The 19,003-nt window shown below is 55.1% G+C and overlaps 6 protein-coding genes across 6 annotated transcripts in view; 3 read left to right on the top strand and 3 right to left on the bottom strand.

The window, feature by feature from the left end:
• Positions 1-814: 814 nt before the first annotated feature.
• On the bottom strand, positions 815-1,714 carry POSPLADRAFT_1155715 (hypothetical protein; the record flags this gene model as incomplete). The annotated part of the gene is made up of 4 exons (XM_024486975.1): positions 815-1,295; positions 1,359-1,546; positions 1,591-1,636; positions 1,692-1,714. 4 exons carry the CDS (start codon positions 1,712-1,714, stop codon positions 815-817), a joined length of 738 nt encoding a protein of 245 aa, XP_024334542.1.
• Positions 1,715-2,951: 1,237 nt separating this feature from the next.
• On the bottom strand, positions 2,952-3,958 carry POSPLADRAFT_1041611 (hypothetical protein). The gene is made up of 5 exons (XM_024477940.1): positions 3,726-3,958; positions 3,557-3,653; positions 3,461-3,505; positions 3,311-3,404; positions 2,952-3,175 (listed from the first exon to the last, which is right to left on the bottom strand). Exons 1-5 carry the CDS (start codon positions 3,860-3,862, stop codon positions 3,105-3,107), a joined length of 444 nt encoding a protein of 147 aa, XP_024334541.1. The 5' UTR covers positions 3,863-3,958; the 3' UTR covers positions 2,952-3,104.
• Positions 3,959-4,403: 445 nt separating this feature from the next.
• POSPLADRAFT_1049946 (hypothetical protein) lies at positions 4,404-7,035 on the top strand (the record flags this gene model as incomplete). The annotated part of the gene is made up of 6 exons (XM_024479883.1): positions 4,404-4,595; positions 4,642-5,298; positions 5,998-6,286; positions 6,339-6,529; positions 6,586-6,687; positions 6,742-7,035. The coding sequence occupies 6 exons, from the start codon at positions 4,404-4,406 to the stop codon at positions 7,033-7,035; spliced, it is 1,725 nt and encodes a 574-aa protein (XP_024334540.1).
• A 487-nt stretch (positions 7,036-7,522) lies between these two features.
• Positions 7,523-8,983, top strand: POSPLADRAFT_1036779 (hypothetical protein; the record flags this gene model as incomplete). Its single annotated transcript, XM_024477170.1, has 4 exons — positions 7,523-7,830; positions 7,886-7,896; positions 7,954-8,483; positions 8,882-8,983. The coding sequence occupies 4 exons, from the start codon at positions 7,523-7,525 to the stop codon at positions 8,981-8,983; spliced, it is 951 nt and encodes a 316-aa protein (XP_024334539.1).
• A 330-nt stretch (positions 8,984-9,313) lies between these two features.
• POSPLADRAFT_1185722 (hypothetical protein) lies at positions 9,314-14,750 on the bottom strand (the record flags this gene model as incomplete). Its single annotated transcript, XM_024489173.1, has 24 exons — positions 14,502-14,750; positions 14,260-14,447; positions 14,099-14,193; positions 13,834-14,038; positions 13,666-13,758; positions 13,520-13,615; positions 13,382-13,469; positions 13,235-13,328; positions 12,913-13,173; positions 12,578-12,853; positions 12,448-12,522; positions 12,260-12,397; positions 12,128-12,210; positions 12,057-12,076; positions 11,515-11,998; positions 10,814-11,458; positions 10,710-10,746; positions 10,534-10,660; positions 10,249-10,480; positions 10,179-10,197; positions 10,066-10,126; positions 9,954-10,008; positions 9,594-9,902; positions 9,314-9,541 (listed from the first exon to the last, which is right to left on the bottom strand). Exons 2-24 carry the CDS (start codon positions 14,424-14,426, stop codon positions 9,314-9,316), a joined length of 3,888 nt encoding a protein of 1,295 aa, XP_024334538.1. The 5' UTR covers positions 14,427-14,447; positions 14,502-14,750.
• A 2,340-nt stretch (positions 14,751-17,090) lies between these two features.
• Positions 17,091-19,003, top strand: part of POSPLADRAFT_1155635 (glycoside hydrolase family 37 protein) — a gene marked incomplete at both ends in the record, with an annotated part of 5,617 nt that continues 3,704 nt past the window's right edge. Inside the window, one exon of the mRNA XM_024486960.1 lies at positions 17,091-17,216. Coding sequence (XP_024334537.1) covers positions 17,091-17,216 — 126 coding nt within the window. The remainder of the gene's footprint in view (positions 17,217-19,003) is intronic.

Raw genomic sequence — 19,003 nt, 5'->3', positions numbered from 1 at the left:
CGATGTATTCTATCAAATACGGCTACGGTTACTTCAGGTACTGTGATGCATGCAAGGCAGTGCGTAACTGATAGCTAATTCCATATCGATAGATCTACCTGAGAATATTTGTGCGCAAGTGGGGTTGATGCGGAACTCGGAATCAACGCTCGGGCTTATAGTCCGGACATGACAAAGTATCGTTACAGCCATACTTCACCAAAGTAGGCTGTTGTTTCCTGGGCGCTCTGCCTATTCCCATCCGCTTACTCACACATTGATTATAACAGGGACAACGATATGGTTTCAGCTGGATGACAGCGGCGGTATAGAGGACATACTGGAATCACGATTCGGCTTGCTATGAAGCGGAGAGTGAATAACCGTTGTAGTTGCATAAAACCGGTCTCCCCTAGCCTATAAATAGAGCGCCCCTTGTTGGAGGATGGCCGCTCTATATAGGCATTTAATTGACGTGCGATATCTACGGCGCGTGGTGTAGCTGGCTGGGTATAAGTCTCTCTTGGCGTTCTGGTTTATGGTCAAGCTAACACAGGAGATCTGGTTTGACAAGATCATGACCGTCACGTCCGTGCACTCCACAGGAAAGATATTTTATCCATACATGCCATTCGATGGCCAACATTACAGCAATAGTACAGTCATCTATGAATAAATGAACGCATAACAGACACATGTAAGTCAAGCCAGCTCGCCCATATTCTACAATAGCTCATAAGGTTACTCGCATGGTATAGCATATCCTCACGCAATTTCAAACGCTCTGTCTGCCCACTTCTAGCTGGCGATGCTTCGAAGAGAAGCTGCCTTGCATCTATCGGTGAAGTGCGCTGTACCACCGCCCCGACATTCTTGGTTGCTGCCCTCCTGTGGAACGAGCAGACCCGCCAACACCTACACAGCACCCGACGCTCGGGTCTGCTGGAGGGTAAATTACTCCCGCCGGAGACGAGGATCCGATCTGCAAGATGGCTCCCGGCGCGGACCTCCTCAAAGCGAGGTCTACCGGTATTTTGCACAGCAGTGAGCGAACAATGTCCTTGGCGGAGGGCCCCGAGTTATCGTGTCGAACAATGGCCACAGCGCTGTTCAGCTCGTGCTGGAGCTTATATTGGAGGGCCTGTTCGTTGTGTTCCTCGGTTGCCGGGTTGATATTTCCCCATCTAGTTGTTACGAATACGACGTTCTTCAATGCTTCATCGCCGCACAAGTTGCGGAAGGGATCGAATGATACCCTGTTCTTCGTGATGTCGCAAGTATAGATGATTCCTACCACTTTCTTTCCGGCAGTTTTCCTGAATTATACAACAAGGCTGTCAGGTGAAAAGCTCTACCTCCAAACATTGACCGATCCTAACCTGTCCCTGAGGTATTTATAGAGCTTTTGCATGCAATCTCCGTCCTCATCCGCATCAAAGGCAGGTGTGTCGACGAGTTCGATACAATGACCGTCCAGTTGGTATGTCACTGACTGCACCTCAGTCGTGCAGACCATCAGGCTATGGCCACCTGTCGGGAGCTGCGTCCCGGCCACTGAGTTGATAAACTGCAAGTGCGCGCGTTAGTCCGAGGGTGACGGATGACATTAACTGGGTAAATCACAGTTGTCCTGCCAGAGCCCGTAAGGCCCATCAATCTGTCGAGGAATGTAAGCCTCAGGTTGTAAGCGGTACATGTGTGGAAAGACATACAGTATAGTCTTGGTGTCGGCCATTGTAGTTGCAGTTGTGCAAGTCTTGGCTTGGATGTGGGGGCGGAGGTTGTGGTTGTAGGTATGACAAGACCACAACCACAGGCCCTTATATGCATCGCAATAACCCCTCGAACAAGACTGTACCCGATAGCGGCTTGGATATCAAGCATAGCATGTAAGATGTGTGGTACAGCTGGATAAGTGTTCGATCCGACCTCGCTCCGGAACAGAGCCGACTATCGGAGGTGGTACCTTGCGATGCTCCAGAAGCACGTTTTCATATACTTTGCGACGTCGAGAAGCACGTTTTCGTACACAGTCACAGCATTTTCCATGTAAAAGCCCCGTTATGTCCGGACAGAGAGCAATTACGTTAGCTCCGCGTGGGCTCCGGCCCTGTTGGCCTCCACAATGGCAATGTCCGGGCAGATGCCGTCCCCCAACCTATGATGAGACGCATGACGTTCGCAACGTGGTGTCGCCTGTGGGAAGTAGCGCCAGCACAGCTGGTGGCAGAGATCCACTTATAGCTTCTTTCAAGCAGATATCACAACCGCTTGACAGTGTACCTTTGTCGGCGGTATCTCAACGCGAGCTCATCCATGACAGGAGTCACACAGAGGTAATTGCGGTACTATCGGAACTTCAGATAGTGGCGGCATGCCATGCTCAGGGCTGCGTAGTCCTTGTAAATTTCAAACGTCAGCGATGTGGATATCCTGATCTCCTCGATCGGATCGCTCCGCGGTCCGCGGTGCGCCATGGTGACAGGCTTGCGAGCCGTGGTTGTTGAATGGTACTTGCTCGTTCGGGTGTGCTCTGAGTGGTCCAATTGTAGTAATGAACGTCATGCTGACAATGCATTCATCGTGAGCACAGATAGCGACCTTGGATTTCGTCCAGACCTGGTGGTGGTTGCAACGCACCCTCCACATTGTCGCCCCACACAGGCAAGTAAGTATATGCATATCCAACTTGATACGCCACTCGTGGACTCTAATTACCACACGGCTGTAGTGAAGCGTTGCGCTCGCGCTGCGGTGCCCGCAGTCATGAAGAATGCGTGCTTGGTGGGCGCATTCTGACACATGTTTCTGTGAGTCAAGATTGGGAGACCGAATATATCAGTGATATCACGATGATGCATATCCAACTCACTGTTCACGTAACAAGCGAGCGTAGCCAAGAGCATAAAGGCACCTTGACAACCACAGCTCACGAACCAGAGTGATGACTTGTATAGTCACTTGTACGGGTATAGTGATTGATGCGGGATTGAGCGAATATCAATATAACAAAAAGGTGACAGGGTACAGTTGCGACCACATAACGCATCCAAAGCTATGTTGGCGGGTGAAAAGCGGGGGATAACCAGATAAATGAGGATGTACAAAACTCGAAAACATTGAATTCACTGTCGAGACACTCTGGGAGACGGGACAAGACCTAATAGACCGAATGTAAGAGCGTATAGGCCTGAGGCTACGGTGTGAAGAGATCGAGGCCGCAGACATGACGATAGAGATAAGCATCATCAACAAACGATATGGGGGGAGCGAGGAAGACACAAGTAGTTTCGTGAGCAGGTCTACTCGACTTGGTGATGCGGAGACTTACCGCCCACTACGCCTTCGATCAGCCCAAGGCCAGACCATCGACTCAGCGTGAAGGTGAGCAGCCACCAACCGACAACGATGGACGCAGTCAGTATCTTAAAAGGGAATACAGAGCTTCAGCAAAGGGAAGGATATATAGAGCGGATCTTACTGGAATGACGGATGATAACGTCCCAGATTCCCTCCAACGACGATACTAACAATCAATGGGTCGACGGGCGCGGACACTACACTGCCTGGTACGTACATTTGGCTGCTCTCCTTCGAGCAAGGGTATTGATAATATGTATATGAATAGAGTTACAGTGAGCAAGGCTGAGCCGAGCGCCGCCAATGCAACGAATCTGTGAATGAATTAATGGGATCGGAGAAACCAGAGCTTTCACAGCTCTTGCGCGCAACTCTGGTAAGCATACCGTCCCCATCCATCAGTTCCTGTGTCACCACGCACAACACGCCAGAATATAGCGTGACTATTGAGATAGTACGTGGTGAGTCCTCCGGGAAGGATGAACTTGAGCTGCCTGAGAGTGTGGTGGGATAGCGAAGACATAACGGCACTGTACTAAGAGCTCAACAAGCTGATTTGTGCTGGAGCCACCCGAGGCTTACAGTACAATATAGAAAGACTGTAGCAAGCTATCTCAACAGTCAAGAGTCAAGAAGGAGCGAGTCTGAAAGCTTTCGGTATGATCGCCGATTTCACATGCTCATGACACTGAACCAAATTACCGGATCGACTATTCCCAAAGTAAGTCTTGACCGTATAAGTACTTATGTCAATATCCTGAGCATTTATATCTCCTTGATGTAATACAGTCTCCCGTAAGTAAGATCACCTACCAATCTACTTGGATACTTGACCACAGGTTCTCTTGTTCCTGGACTCATGGTGTCCTCATTCTGCTTCGCAATCAGCGCAAGGAGAATGCGTCAAGTGGACTGCAGGTTTGCCATTGCACGTGTTGTCATGCAGGTGTCACGCGTTTAATGAAGTCACACTCACCGGCCGTTTGCACTCACGCAGGCCCGCATGCACCCATGCGCTGAGCACCGAGTCCGACGCTGGATATTTCTCCTCTGCAGCGACCAATATGTGGTCAGGGTCCCCCAAGCTGCTCTTCGTGGTTGTGTTTGCTTTGAATTGTGTACTCTGGTCTCACAGCCGATATGGCCAAGTCTACTCCGTGCGCTCAGGAACGCTCGCAAGACGCGGCTCACACGACATTGAGTATGCGAACACAACGCTACCGCTGCTCTTGTGGAATGGAGAGGAAGGAGAGGAGGTGAGTCTTAGCTAATATCGCTGGTCGGATACTCACCAGTGAGCAGCAATGTTTCCCCAAATCGGTTCCGCTAGAGCAGCAATGTGCCCACGTCCTGGAAGCATGCCCGGGCACCCGCACATTCCTCTCAATACCTTACCTGAGGACCTACTTCTGCACTGAGACATCCTTGCGGCCTCTCATCTTTGGTGCCTATTTCATGTGGCTGATCTTCCTCTTCTCTACCCTCGGTATCAGTGCGTCCGACTTTTTCTGCCCCAATCTGGCTACACTAGCGCAGAGTCTTGGCTTGGACGAGAATATGGCTGGCGTTACGTTCCTGGCGTTTGGGAATGGTAGCCCCGATGTATTCTCCACATTCTCCGCTATGAAGGCTAATTCTGGTGGTCTTGCAATTGGAGAGCTGCTGGGTGCGGCGACGTTCGTGGTCTCATGCGTGGTCGGCTCATTGTGCATCATCAAGCCCTTCAAGGTGATGCGATACCGGTTCTTCCGTGACGTCGGCTTCTTCACCCTCGCCGTGATAGTGCTCCTTATCGTGCTTTGGGACAACAAGATGGACACTTGGGAGGCTGCATCCATGATAGTACTATATGCGGTCTATGCCACCGTTGTCATCGGCGGGAGCATCTGGGAGAAACGGGCAGAGCGCAAGCGTCGCTATGAAGAGCTCCTGCGGGACGAATATCGAGATGAGGCACTCGTAGTGACACCCTATCGCGACGAGGAACCATATTCGGATGCACGTACGTTTTCTGTATATCCCCTCCCAGTATCTACTAAACATTCTGCAGCAATCCCGAGCCCTGCTGTCTCATCGACACTGCAAGTACCAGGCTACAGCAGGTCGCGTGCTACGTCCAATCCGGCACCTCCCCGTCTGCAAACCGACCTTCCACCACGACCTCACACGCGATCACCATCTGTCCAGTCAGCTTCGCACCTAAGCACTATGCCATCATTTTCTCTCGTAGGCGCGCTCGAGTTCCGCCGGATTGTCTCGTCTCTTCAACAGGAGGCATCAGGATCATCTCTGTCGTTGTTCGAGGGTCCCCACTCACCGTACCCTGGCGGACATTACCATCACCGGTCGCGATCCGCGTCTCATACACCACAGGTGGATGATCAGCAGGATCCATGGGACGCAACGCTCGGAGTCCCGCTGGATGAGCGCTCGCCTTTACTTGCTGACGACCAGCATGTGGAGCCCGACCAGCACCAGCAAATCCCAATGATTTCACACACACCGGCGTCCCCCCTGCCTTCCGAGACAGACACAGAATCGCAACACAGTCATTTCCATATGCATCATGCTGCCCCCTCACGATGGCGACGAATAGCACGTGTGCTGGGACACACGTTCCACGTCCTGTTCCCCACGTTACACGGATTCCGGTCGAAGTCTTTTTTGGGCAAGATCGCTGCTGTGCTCGCAGCTCCTGCCGTCATGGCGCTCACATTGACGCTGCCGGTGGTCGTGACAGCATATCACGACTCCTCAAGGGAAAGAGAAAAACTACATGGTGGGGGGAGCGAAAATCGATTAATCGACTTCGAGGAAGAGGGCGTTGAGCGCGCTCTGATTGCTGAGGATGAAGTCGAGGAAGAGATGCACGAGCTTAAATACAACAAATGGCTCATGGCAGTGCAGTGCACGCTTGGGCCTCTGTTCTGCGTTGCAATCTTGTTTGGTATGTCTTCATGTGCTTTGAAGGGAAGGATACTTCACTCATTTTTCTGTAGTTGGCATGAAACACGAATGGTGGCTTTTGTTGGCCACCGGTGTGGCGGGCTTTGCGGTGGGCATTATGGTAGCTGTTTTCTCAGATCAAGGAAAACACCCTACGGCGCAGCTGGCGCGGTGTATAATGGGCTTCATGGTTGCTGTCGTCTGGATTATGGCGATTGCCGACGAGGTCGTAGAGGTCCTACAGGTGAAGCCGGCATCTAAGTAGTATTTTATTCTTTACTAACGTGTTCAATGCTGCAGACTTTTGGCTTCATCTTCGGGCTGTCTGACGCCATCATAGGCTTGACTATCTTCGCCGTTGGTAATTCCACGGCTGATCTGGTAGCGAACATGAGCGTTGCTGTGCGTATATGTCGCATCTCGCAATATTTATTCTGTGCTAACGTCTCATCGTAGGTGTTTGCGCCCATTATGGGTTTCTCTGCGTGCTTCGGTGGACCTATGCTCAACCTTCTCCTTGGCGTTGGAATATCTGGTTCCTACATCACTCACAAAACCGCCGAGCCATACTACCTCCACTTCACAACCACTCTTATGATCACCGGTATCGGCTTGCTCGCGCTTCTGGTCGCCACGCTCATCTTCGTGCCGCTGAATGGCTACTTCCTACCGCGAAGCTGGGGCGTTGCGCTCATCATAGCATATACCGCTATCATGACTGCCAACGTGATTGTGGAAATCAAGAGCTAGCTTAGATGTCGCACATCCGTTCTTCTGGACATCCAGGGCATTGCTTGCATTATCTATGATATATGAGACACTAATACACGGGCTATTTACATCGCAGCGTACTGTATATTGCAATCGGAATGCTCTCACCGTTTTCTGGACTACGCCTCCTGGACTTGGATCATTGCCCTGCTATACCATTCTCACTCATGTATAAGACGGACTCCAGTCTTTTTTACCAATCCAGGTATAAGAAAGCTCAGGCCGAAATTGTATGCTTGGCGTGAGTAGTTTGCTTCTTCATTCAAGTTAGATCAATTCCGTAGCAGCTCACACGACCTCGGCCTGTGAGAGGTGCGCCGGTCATGTGGTCATCGTCGATCCTTTGGCTGACGGCAAAAGGTGCACAGAGAGACGATACGGTATGTGGTGGGGTTCCGTCAAGGGGATATTATCCCTAGCAGTGCATCAAGTGCCTTGTCTTGCTGTCCCCGTTCGCACCATCGCCATGTCTGTCAACATAAAGTATGTGACTTCCCCTGATGGTACTGCGATATGTGCAGAAGAAACTGGGGATCGGTCTGCGCCCGCTGTCGTCTTCATACATGGCCTGGCTTGTACCGCTGCAGGGTTCGACAATCAGTTCAATGACCCCCAGCTCTCCAGTAACCTACACCTTGTGAGGTATGAGATGCGAGGCCATGGACGCAGTGACAAACCCGAAGATATGAAGTCCTATTCAGCCATTCGTCATGCCGAGGATTTCCGCACTGTCTGTGAAGCATTCCGATTGGACAGGCCATTTGTGTTAGGATGGTACGTCAAGTCTACTTACGAGGTGTGATTTTATGATACGAGTTCATGTTGATAGGAGTCTGGGCGGTGAGTCTGTAGATCATGTAATCTATCCGCAAAAACGCTTGCTTAAACGTGGATCAGGGTGCATTCCGGTCGACATTGTTCACTACTTCGGTCCCAAATCGATTTCTGGAGTCATTTATATCGGAGGAGCACTCCTGTCGCTAAACCTCAGCGCACAGTGCCGGCACCCGCTCTTCAAGCCCTTGGTACCTTTAATCTGCTCCTCAGACGCACAAGTTGCTGCCAAGAGCGCTGTACCCTTCGTCGACTCGTGCGTTGCAGATCCAGCCGCTCTCTCATATAGCACCAAGCTGTCCTTGGTCGGCGGCTTCGGACTCCAGCCGCCGATCATTCGATATTTCTCCTTGAACCGCGAGCAGGACGACTCACGCTGGCGGGAACAAGCCAGGCATATTCCGGTTGTTATCATCCAGGGGACTGAGGACACGCACTGCATGTACGAGGTCATGATTGGACTGGCCAAGTCCATATACGATCAGGTGGAGGTGCATTTAATGCACGGTGTGGGTCACTCACCGCATATCGAGCGGCCGCAGGATGCCAACCGTCATATCCTTGCCTTTGTGAGGAGCATTTCTCAGCCGCGGGTGAGCTCGCAGTCTCTACCGGTTCCCATAACAACACCTGCTAATATATGTTACGTGCGTCCAGTCGCGTCTGTGAATAGTCAGCGATGGGTGCAAGGCAATAGACGGTGGAGGTAATTCGCTTGGATTATCTATCGATAGATGCACATGCGGGATACTATCTCTGTACTGTGGAAGGCATTTCATTAACTGTAGATAAAATCCAAACCTCCTTGAAGAATCGCTCAGTTGGCGAATGGGATCACATTTCTGTTTGCCCATAGCGCCTATGGGTCAGCTCGCGGTCCCCATTGTTGAGAACGCCGTATGATAATAAGTAAGCCGACAGCTTTCACTCCCGCATATGTTGGCTTCTGGCCTTGTACCGATAGTGCTTGACCCAATACCCTTCTGTGCAGTACTTCCGAGTAGACGTCTTCAAGCAAGCTGCAAGCCCAAGAACTACTCCTGACTTCCGACAGCAGCACGAAGATATGGGCGGAGGCGGACCTTTAGATTGAGGTCTGCCTAGCGCCACGGTGAACATGAGGGTAAGATGATCAAAATAGTTTCTACTCGAATAGAACAATTCCGCCGATCGTGTATCGATCGAGCCCCCAAAGATCTGAATACTCCGGCCACACCAGCCCACTGGACTTTTATCAATATGTTCATATATACTTGCGCGTCTGCGAAGGCTAGGAGGCTTTCAACGGGGGCGCACGCAAATTTCAATGAAGCTGTGACAGGATACGGCAGCCATATATCGCTCGGGATAAAGCCTGAGGCATCTCAACGCTGTATGTTACATAACGAGTCCCCGCCGAGCTTGGGGAGTGTATCTTAGGCAATTAGCGTTGCTCCGCAGCAGCTTGAATTTCTTGCCAATCCGCACTTGCTCGGCACATCTCTCTGAAAACACCACCTGGCTCGGTAATGAGGGCCCGTGGAGTGTCAAACTCGAGGATGTCTCCGCCGCCAAGGACAAGGATCCGATCATAATCTAGCACTGTCTTCAAGCGGTGTGCGATGGTGATCACTATCGCACCAGAGAATTCTTCACGAATGGTCCGTTGAATCTATGCTTGGAGTGAGCTCGTTACACATCTTCACGGGCTAGCAGCCGCCTACCTGATCATCTAGATTCGAGTCAATCTGCGATGTCGCTTCGTCCATGATGACCACGTTGCTTCTCCGAAGAAGAGCCCGAGCCATCGAGACGAGCTGCCGCTCTCCTGCGCTCAGAGAGCCAGTCTGACTGATTGGCATGTCGAGGGTGATTGCTGCACCCTCCGCCTTCCCAATAGTACGGGAAAATATTGATGTGAGGTGGCAGCGGTCTAGCACTTCCATGCATTCCTCATCCGAGTGTTCTCCGAACGGGTCGAGATTGCTTCGGATGGTGCCGGAAAACAGCGAGACATCTTGACTTATTATAGTCTAAACTCCATCAAGTCAACATCGCGAATTTGGCCCGCGCGCGAGACCTACAATGCGAGTCCGTAAATCGTCTAACCCAATCTTGCTGATATCTACATGATCAATGCTGCATCACCCATGCTGGTCAGACAAATACCGGGATATGTCATGCAGAGAACCATACATAATTTTTCCTTCGCTTGGTTCCACAATACGCAGCATAGATAATGCCAATGTCGATTTGCCTGGTATGAAAGGTTCAATTACCTCATGGTAGTATTCAGTAGGCTCACAAACCTGAACCCGTTCTCCCTACCTGCAACTACATGTCAGCGGATTGCACAGATTTCTCGAAGTAACAACTCACGACTCCAATTTTCTCGGATGGCTTCACGGTAAAAGAAAGCTTATGCAGAACGGCAGGCAGCTCCGACGCATACCGAACGACCAAATCCTGCACAATGAGTTCGCCACTGCTTGATGGCCAGTATGCTGGCGGTCTGCTATCGGGAATAACTGCAGGTGCTTCTTGCGGCACGCCAAGATACTCCACGATGCGTTCTACGGAGTTGAAGTCGAGCTCTAGTTGGGCAAGAACTCTGCCAACGAGATGAACTCTAGCGCACCATAAATAGACTGGTAGTAGACTCACTTCACAAGGACTCGTGACGCTTCAGCAAAGACGCCAGCCTGGACAATGACCAGAGCAGCAAAGCCGGAGCTCACGGAAGTTGCCAGCGCGAAGACTGTAGTCAAGAAGACCACAACAGACCCAAGACCTGCAAGGCTGTCAGACGCTATCCACCAAAAGCCCATGCTCTAACTGACAATCATATCTCCACTGGAGCCACCCGGAGACTAGCCACTGAACGTAAGGCAAAACAAAATATATTAGACGTTTGACGGGGTACAAGAGTCCATAATGGACCTACGTAGACGTGATCGAATGACTGGAATGTATCGACTCGCTTGTAAAACCTATCTTGGTATCTCTCTTCCATGCCGAACGCCCGCACGTGGGGTAGACCTCTCAATAGCTCGTCAAATCCAGCAAACGCCGGGGACAACGAGATGGATTCCAAGCGCCGCAGGTCACGAGAGGCCCGTACGTACGATGGTGCGAGGCGGATGTAGAGCCACGCTATTATGAGTGCGAATGGTGCAAACAAGGGCACTACCCACACGACGACAAACAGAGATGCAAGGAAGCTGAAACAGCCTGAGAGGGCGGCCCTGGCAGAATTTTGTAGCGCATAGTCGACCGTGTCGATGTCGGACGTGAACCGGTTGAGTATCCGTCCGATCGGAGTGACGTCGAAGAAGCGGGAGGGGGCGCCAGTCAGCCTGCGGAGCATGGATGTGAAGAGCGACCTAGAGGCCTGCAGACTGGCGTAGTAGCCAAGCGAGATGTAAAGGATGACAGTCACCGCGCCAGACAGGGAGATGCACAGGAATATCAGGAGCCAAGGTCTGACATCGACTTCTGGAGGCGGGAGCTGTTCCCAAGTCGGAGCTAGGTCTTTTGTTATTGAAGAGTCAGTATTCTCATATGCTTCGCCCCATCTGGCTATGAAGAACTACGTATAAAGGGACATGTCAAACGCCATCAATTACGGGCGAGAGGATGTCTCACCTGATTCCCAATCGTGATCAAACGGATCAGGATCATGAGTACAACAGTCAAGAACCACGAGGATAGCCCAGCCGCGCGGATGTAGGTCCAATATGTGCGCGTTGAGACGCGTCCTTCAGCACGGGCTTCTGCCTCAATCAGCTTGCCTTTTGGTTTAGTCTCTCTCTCTGCATTTCCCGCCGCATCCGCACCATCAGCCTCGTTCTGCACGATGGAAGTAGAAGACGATGACTGAGACTCCGATTCAGCAGGCGGGACGTCCTCCGCGTCGACAAGGTTCTGCAGCTGGCCTTTCTCTCGCAGCTCCTGCGTCGAACCTTGTCGGATGACCTCCCCGCTCGCAAGCTCGACGAGGTAGGCCGCGATAGGAAGACACAGCGTGATGTGGTGCGTGATGAGGATGATGGTCCTACCGCGAGCCAAATCTCCTGATAGCGCTTTCTTCACGAGGTGCTGGGCCGTGTGCATATCGACCGCCGCAAGCCTGAGAGAGGAGCAAACATCACACGATGCGTAACGGATCTACAGAGACATAGACCTACGGATCATCAAGCAAGATACACTGATGTGACGTGTGAATGCATTGCGGACCTTGCAGGACTAATGGACTTACTGTCGCCTGAGAGTACAAGGCACGCGCCAGGGCAATTCGGGCCCGCTGACCACCGGACAACGTTATTCCCTTCTCACCAATTTCTGCGCATCATTGAGAACGAGTGGCCGATAGAGATGACCTCGGATGTACCTGTCATATCCCCTGCCTCGAAGATCTCCAGGTCTCGTGTCAGCGCGCACGCCTCGATGGCTGCCTGGTATCGTCTCTCGTCATATCCGTAGGCGGAGCCGAAGATGATATTGTCGCGAATGGTGGCGTGCTCGAGCCCTGCGACACATCCAGTCAACACTTAGCACGTACAATCATCTACCACTCACATGGATTCTGCGCGCAGTAGGCCACCTGATGCCCCGCCTTGTTGAGAACCACCGCGCCCGAGATACAATGCATTTCTGTGTACACATGTTCGGTCAACACGATACAAATGTGGCTGCATCCAACACATACCACCGAGCAGTGCAGAGAGCAACGCGCTCTTGCCCGACCCAGTCGCGCCGCTCACCAGCGTCAGCCTACCCGCCGGAAACTTCACACTGAGAGGCCCGAGCTGGAAACGCGATGGCACGTCCTTCGGCGCCACATCCCACTCAAACGCCGCGTCCTCAAAGCCGACTTCCGCAGCCGCCGATGTCCGCATCGCAGGCGACATCTTGATAGACGAAGCCCAATCGGGCACCTCCTCTTCAGCCAGGAACGCCTCTATGCGCTGCATGCTGACGTACGCTGCCCGCAACACCGGCATCAGCCGCAAATTGACAAGGATAGGTACAGCATGCACATACCGCGCAGCAAGGCGAAGAACTGCCCGGGCAGCTGGGTCATTGGCTCCTGCAGATAGGAAAAGAGTGCGATCGACGTGAACGCCTTCGCGACGGTCAGCCGCTCGCCCGCAACGAGGGTGTAGCACAGGAACGAAGACACCGCCGTCGCCGATGGTATCCATGTCCAGATGAAGGTGATCAACACGGACACAATGTTGTCCTTCACCCGCCACTTCAATTCGGTTTCCCGGGAGTCATGCACTCGGTCGGACCAGCGGGATTCTACGGGCGACAAGAGTGTAGTTAGCCTGCAAGTCACAGAGTGGGGAGCGGGAATGCAAACCCCAGCCGTAGAACTTGAGGAAGCGAATATTTTGGAAGAGCTCGTTCACGAGATTCATCCGGCGATCCCTGGCATTCCAAGCATTCCGGGTAACCTATAGCACATCATCAACCTCGGGCCAGGCGCCAAGTAAAAAAAGCGATTCACGTAGATGTTGTATTTTGCCAGAGGATAGTTCAGTAAGTAGGCCACGACTACAACGCCCACCGCCGCGAGCGAGCTCCAACCCAAGATTCTGCGCGACATCAGGAAAAACAACACGTCTATCGGTGTCGAAACACTCACCGGTACAGGAATACCAAGGCGATCGTGAGGCGGATAGGTGCCGTAAAGATACCCGCGAACTCCCAGAACCGGTGAGCGACGGCGTACGCATCGCCCCTGTGCGCGCCAAGTGAGACACTCAAGACGTCGCACGCAGAGAGACGTACTGCATGAGATTGACGATCTTGCCCAGGTCCGCGCTGTCATTCTCGGCCCCGTCGCCAGTCGCCTTGCCGCTGACATCGCGTCGCGCCAACGCCCTGTTATTACACGTCCCGCGAGGTCAGCTGCCTGCCATCTCATCCCAGACAACGTAGCGGAGACAATAGACTCACTTGTAGTGCAGCGCGCAGAACAGCTGCCCCCGCGTGCGCTCGTAGCACCGGCGGGTGTACCACATCCGGTAGAGGTCCATCTGCGCAAACGACAGGTTCGCGACGAACGCGAGCAGCGCAAAGACGTACGCGCTGCGCTTGGACTCTGGCGTGGGGTCCGCGAGCGCAGACAGGATCTGCTGCAGCGCGTACGGCGGGACGAAGCCTGCGCGTGCATGTGTGTGAGCATCCCACCGCGCCGCATGACATAGCGCGCGCGACAGACCGAAGACCGCGCTCCAGAGCTGGAGGACGATGTCGAGTATCAAATCGCGCGAGTTGGACGCGAGCAGGAAGCGCAGCAGCGAGCGCGTCGGGTGCCTGCGATCGTGCACCTGTCAGACCCTCCCAGCCCACGCCCGCCATTCAGATAAAAGTGACACGCACGCCGCACGGTACCCGAGGTACTTCCGGAACAGGTTCTTGTGCGTGAAGTACGGCGAGAGGCGCCACACGTCCGCCGCGTCGAGCGTCCGGCGCTGCGCGACCCCGAAGAGCCGCTCGACGAACGAGAACGTCGACCACGACCAGAGCGACGCGCTGTCCTCCGGCATCGTGCGCGCGCTCGAGGGCGCCTGGGGATGCGTTAGCCGGCCCCCGCTCGGATCCGTATGGAAGACGAGACTCACCTCCGTGCCCGACGCCGCGTCCTGCGCGGGCAGACGCGGCTCGAGCGGACACGTCCCCGCCGCCCACGCAAGGCTCGTCGGCCACGCCGCACGGAGCACGTACAGCGCAACCGCCGCGGTGCCATCGCCCCCATCCAGCAGGCCGATGACCAGCGCAGCCAGCGCCGTCGTCGCATTCGCCAGGTAGAACAGGATCAGGAGGTACGGCGGGGTCGTGGGCGGCCTCGCCAGCACCCGCACACCTGCATACAGCTGCGAACGCCGGCATGATTATCGCGCGCGCACACCGTTCGCGAAAGACGTACCCACGCAGCCGCTGCGACCGCCGCGGCCCCCGAGCCCTGTGCGTCGCCCGCGACGCCCTGATACGCCGCCCACACCGTCCATGCGGCGCACTCGAGCGCCGCGCCGGCCGCGAGGGCCCGCGCCCTCCACGGCGCGTGCGGGGCGGCGGGGCCCGGCGTGTCTTCGAGGTCGTCGAGCGTGAGGAACTCGCGGAACGGCGCGGTCAGGACGGCGTGGGCTCTTTTGAGCAGTCCAGGCCAGCGAATAGCAGAGAGGAGGTCGTAGACGAGCAGAGCCAACGCCGCGGCCGCTGGAGCGAGCGCAAGGAGCCGGGCGAGACGGCCTCGTCCCCAGTCGGATTCATGATGCGGCGGTGTAGACAGTGAGCTCGGTAGGCTGGATCTATGAAGCAATCCGGTAGATAAGACAGCCTGGGTCCAGCTCGTCGACATCGCGCGCAAAGCGATGGGGGAGTGCCGTGAGATGCGACTTGCGGCGCGCATTTGAAGGGCGCATGTGCAAGCGCCGAACGCGATCGCGGTCACGCACAGCCATTCGACGCGCTCGCTCTGATAGACCTCAAAGCCCGCGCAAGGCCCGCAGGCTCTCGATTGTATTGTCGTAAAACACAGTAAAGTACATAGCGGCGCATCCGGTCCAGAGCAGATTCTCAACAGCCTGAACGCGCATGGCATTCACTCGCCGTGCCGAGAAGTCGCTTTCACCCACTGTCAGGCTGAATCTGGCGAGAGCGACTTACAGGCACTTGACACTCTTGGGTAAAGTTGTGCCAGTTAACTCACATTCTTTTGGGGGAATGAGGCCACGTTTCATGAAACTTGGACCGACATCGATTCACCCAGAGAATAAGTGGAAAACCCTTGGGCATGATGCTTATCACCTTCGTATCAAGCCACCACCGCTCCAGGTCGCAAAGCTGCGAATCACCAATTGACATATGCTTCTCGTAAAAGAGGGTTGATTCACGCAAAAGCTCGACCACGAGGCGGGGCTTGGTCTTCCACGACAACAAAGCACATTTCCGATTACTAGAAGCAGCGGCCTTTCTTATCGTAGTTTGTCGTACACCGACCACCAGAGAAGAAGGGAAGATGTCGTAAATTGTCATAAGCGCCCTTCACAGGTCTGATGCGAAGGGAGAACAGACGCGTCCACGCCACAAGATGTTCGTTCAGACGCGAACGATAGCCAGGGCGGCTAGCGAGGATGCGAGATACGAGCTGCGCTGACGTCAAGATACGTGCCGACGATCCCTGGCGAGTGGAATTGACGAGAGCATTGCTGTGGGCCGCGGCGAGACAAAAGCGTGCTTGAAGCGAGGGCGCAGTCTAAGGGCTTCCGATCGCGAGCAGAACATGCCCGATCGCCTCGTGGCCGTGCGCGTGAAAGCGGTCGACTGACGTCAGGCGTGTCTGCGATAGCCTTGCGAAAGAAGCGTTCACGATGCTGTAAACTATGACGGCGACACGCCGCAAGCGAACGCGTACTGCGATGAGGACCGCCCTTCCCGAGCGGCAGCTTGACGGGGCGCGTGCAGCGCAAATGCAGCGGCCGCCTTCACACTGTGGCCCTGGTGATTGACGGGCCATGGTCGTGCAACGCGCGGCCCCGGACTAATCCCGCGACCGTCTGTCAGTGGTGTGGGCAGACGGTGTTTGAGCGCGCGGCGTGATACAGCCATCCCCAGCCGATCGTGGCTGGGCAGCTAGTGTATATGGCCCATGGGACCATCAGCGAGCCCGGGACATAGTGCCATGGGGCAGGGCCTTCCCGGCGGGCGCTGGAGGGTGACAGTCCGGGGAAAGAGCGACGCGCCAGGAGACCGGATCTCGCGCGGGGTGCGAACGGTGTCATCCATCGCCATGTCGGCACTAGAGACGATCTGTCGATGGCAGGGGAAGCCCTGGGACCTGAGTATGAGATGCGAGAATCCGTGGGCGGGCAGGTGACCGACAGAGGTGCGGGAGACGCTGAGTGAGCCGAGATGGATAAATACAAGCAGGCGTATGCAGGCGCAGGCTCGCGTAACGCGTTGCCCGTATACCAAGACGGACGGCAGGCTACGGTGGTGAGAGACAAGGCGCACCAGCGCTCCCATCGGCACACGCTCCGATCCAGACATAATCCTACTCCACCGCCTCTGCCTCATCCTCCTCTTCCCTCCGTCCTCCATATCACCCTAGACCCGTCCGTCCTCGCCCTTCTACCGTATTCCGGTCACACCCATTCTTAAGCTCCGCACACCTTCTTGAATCCACCATCAACTCCGCCCATTCGACCACCATGGCCCCCGCACTTACCCATCCAACGGGCGTCAACTTCATCGACGAGCAGCGTCCCGTCAACACCGACGCCGCTACCTACTACGGCGGACAAGAGCAGTTCAGCCGCTCCAGGACATACAGCGCCGTGAGTACCGCCCGCCCGACAGTCGTTTGCTACTCCGTGCTCCGCGGGATGCCTTGATCCTCTGTCCAAGGAGTAACAGGCCCAGCCGTGCCTCGAAAGTGTGCTGCCCCAACTCCGCGCCCATCGCGCTCTCCGACCCTCAATGGATCGCAGAGATCGGTAGGACCGCCTTGCATTGCCATCACTGTTTCAGACACTGCGTATATGCGGTCTCCATGTGTGGTGTACCTCTCCAGTGTGACGGCGTCTTCGCGGCGGAGGGATCTGCAACTGCGTGCAATGACCGAGCCATTTTGGCTGTAGTGGCGCATTTCTGTATGTCTTCACGCGTCGAGCAGGGGTGATCGAGCCAGTTCTGAGGTCTTTCAGTCTTGCGTGCGGTGCACGTAGGTGTGCGACCCGTGTGCGACCCGCAGCAAGTTCTCTTTTTCTGAAAAGTGCCCCGCAGGACACTGTCACCTGTACCGTTGAACGCTAATCCGTCCGCACAGTCCTTCGCCCATGGATACAACCCGAAGCGCGCGGCGTTCGACAACGACTGGGTGCGCAGACAGCGGCGAATGTCGCACGACGAGAAGAGCACAGGCCCGCGCCGATTCCTGATCGACGTCGAGGAGACGATCCGCGTGATCCTGGAGCAAGAGGACACGGACGGCGACTTCCAGATCAGCGTGACGGACGCAGGCCCGAAGCTGATGTCGCTCGGCACGGCGACGAGCAACGGCTTCAAGACGTTCGATATCCGGGTATGTACGCGCGCGCACGCACGCACGCATCCCATACCACACCGACGCGGTGCCGCTGACATGCTGTGCGGCAGGGCACGTACATGCTGTCGAACCTGCTGCAAGAGCTGGCGCTGGCGCGCGACCACGGGCGCAAGCGGATCGTGCTGGACGAGGCGCGGCTGACGGAGAACCCGGTGGACCGCCTGTCGCGGATGATCAAGAACTCGTTCTGGCACGCGCTGACGCGGCGCATCGACGGCGACGGGCTGGAGATCATCTGCGCGGACCCGAAGAACCGGACGGGGCGCGTGAACCCGCGGATCTACGTGCCGCACGGCGAGCCTGCGATGGCGGAGTACTACCGGCGGGTGGCGGCGGAGAAGCCGCACCTGAACCTGGACGTGCAGGTGCTGCCGGCGACGCCGGACGACCCGCACTTCGTGAAGAGCCTGAACCACAAGCCCGGGATCCTCGCGCTGGCCATGAACGAGGTGAGCGACGGGAAGGGCGGCAAGACGCTGAAGGGCATCCCGTTCGTCGTCCCGGGAGCACGGTTCAACGAGGTCGCCTTGAAAGCGGCGATATACGTGGCTGTTGGAGTGCCCACCTTGGACTTTGATACCCTGCTGTTGTTATTGTTGCACTACACCGGGCCTATGTGTATGGTACTTCTATGTGAATATATAACACTACATCCTGATTATATGCCCGAGAAGGGGACCGTGGGGGTATACGTACGACGCCTACTTGAGGAGATGGCATCGAAGGCACGCGTGATGGCTGGTTCCCACGGAAATGGGTCCAGCATCTGGGCTGTATTGGCGAGCGCTGACCGGGCAGGATGATGCGGAGATGGTGGGCCACCAGCGTGCGAGAACTGACCGAGTGAAATTCGAGAGATAGGCCAAGTGCAGGGCAATAGAGGAGAGTAGGGGGTGAGGGCATAGAGCACAGTGGAGTGCAGGGCAATAGAGGAGAGTAGCGGGCGAGGTAATAGAGGGCGGTAGAGGGCGAGGGCATAGAAGAGCGCGGTATGTAAATATATTGCATAGTCTACTA

Source organism: Postia placenta (assembly GCF_002117355.1).
Source record: "Postia placenta MAD-698-R-SB12 unplaced genomic scaffold POSPLAscaffold_17, whole genome shotgun sequence".
NCBI lineage: Eukaryota > Fungi > Basidiomycota > Agaricomycetes > Polyporales > Adustoporiaceae > Rhodonia > Rhodonia placenta.
The sequence above is the reverse complement of the archived record's forward strand: the minus strand, read 5'-3'. Positions and strand labels throughout refer to the sequence as shown.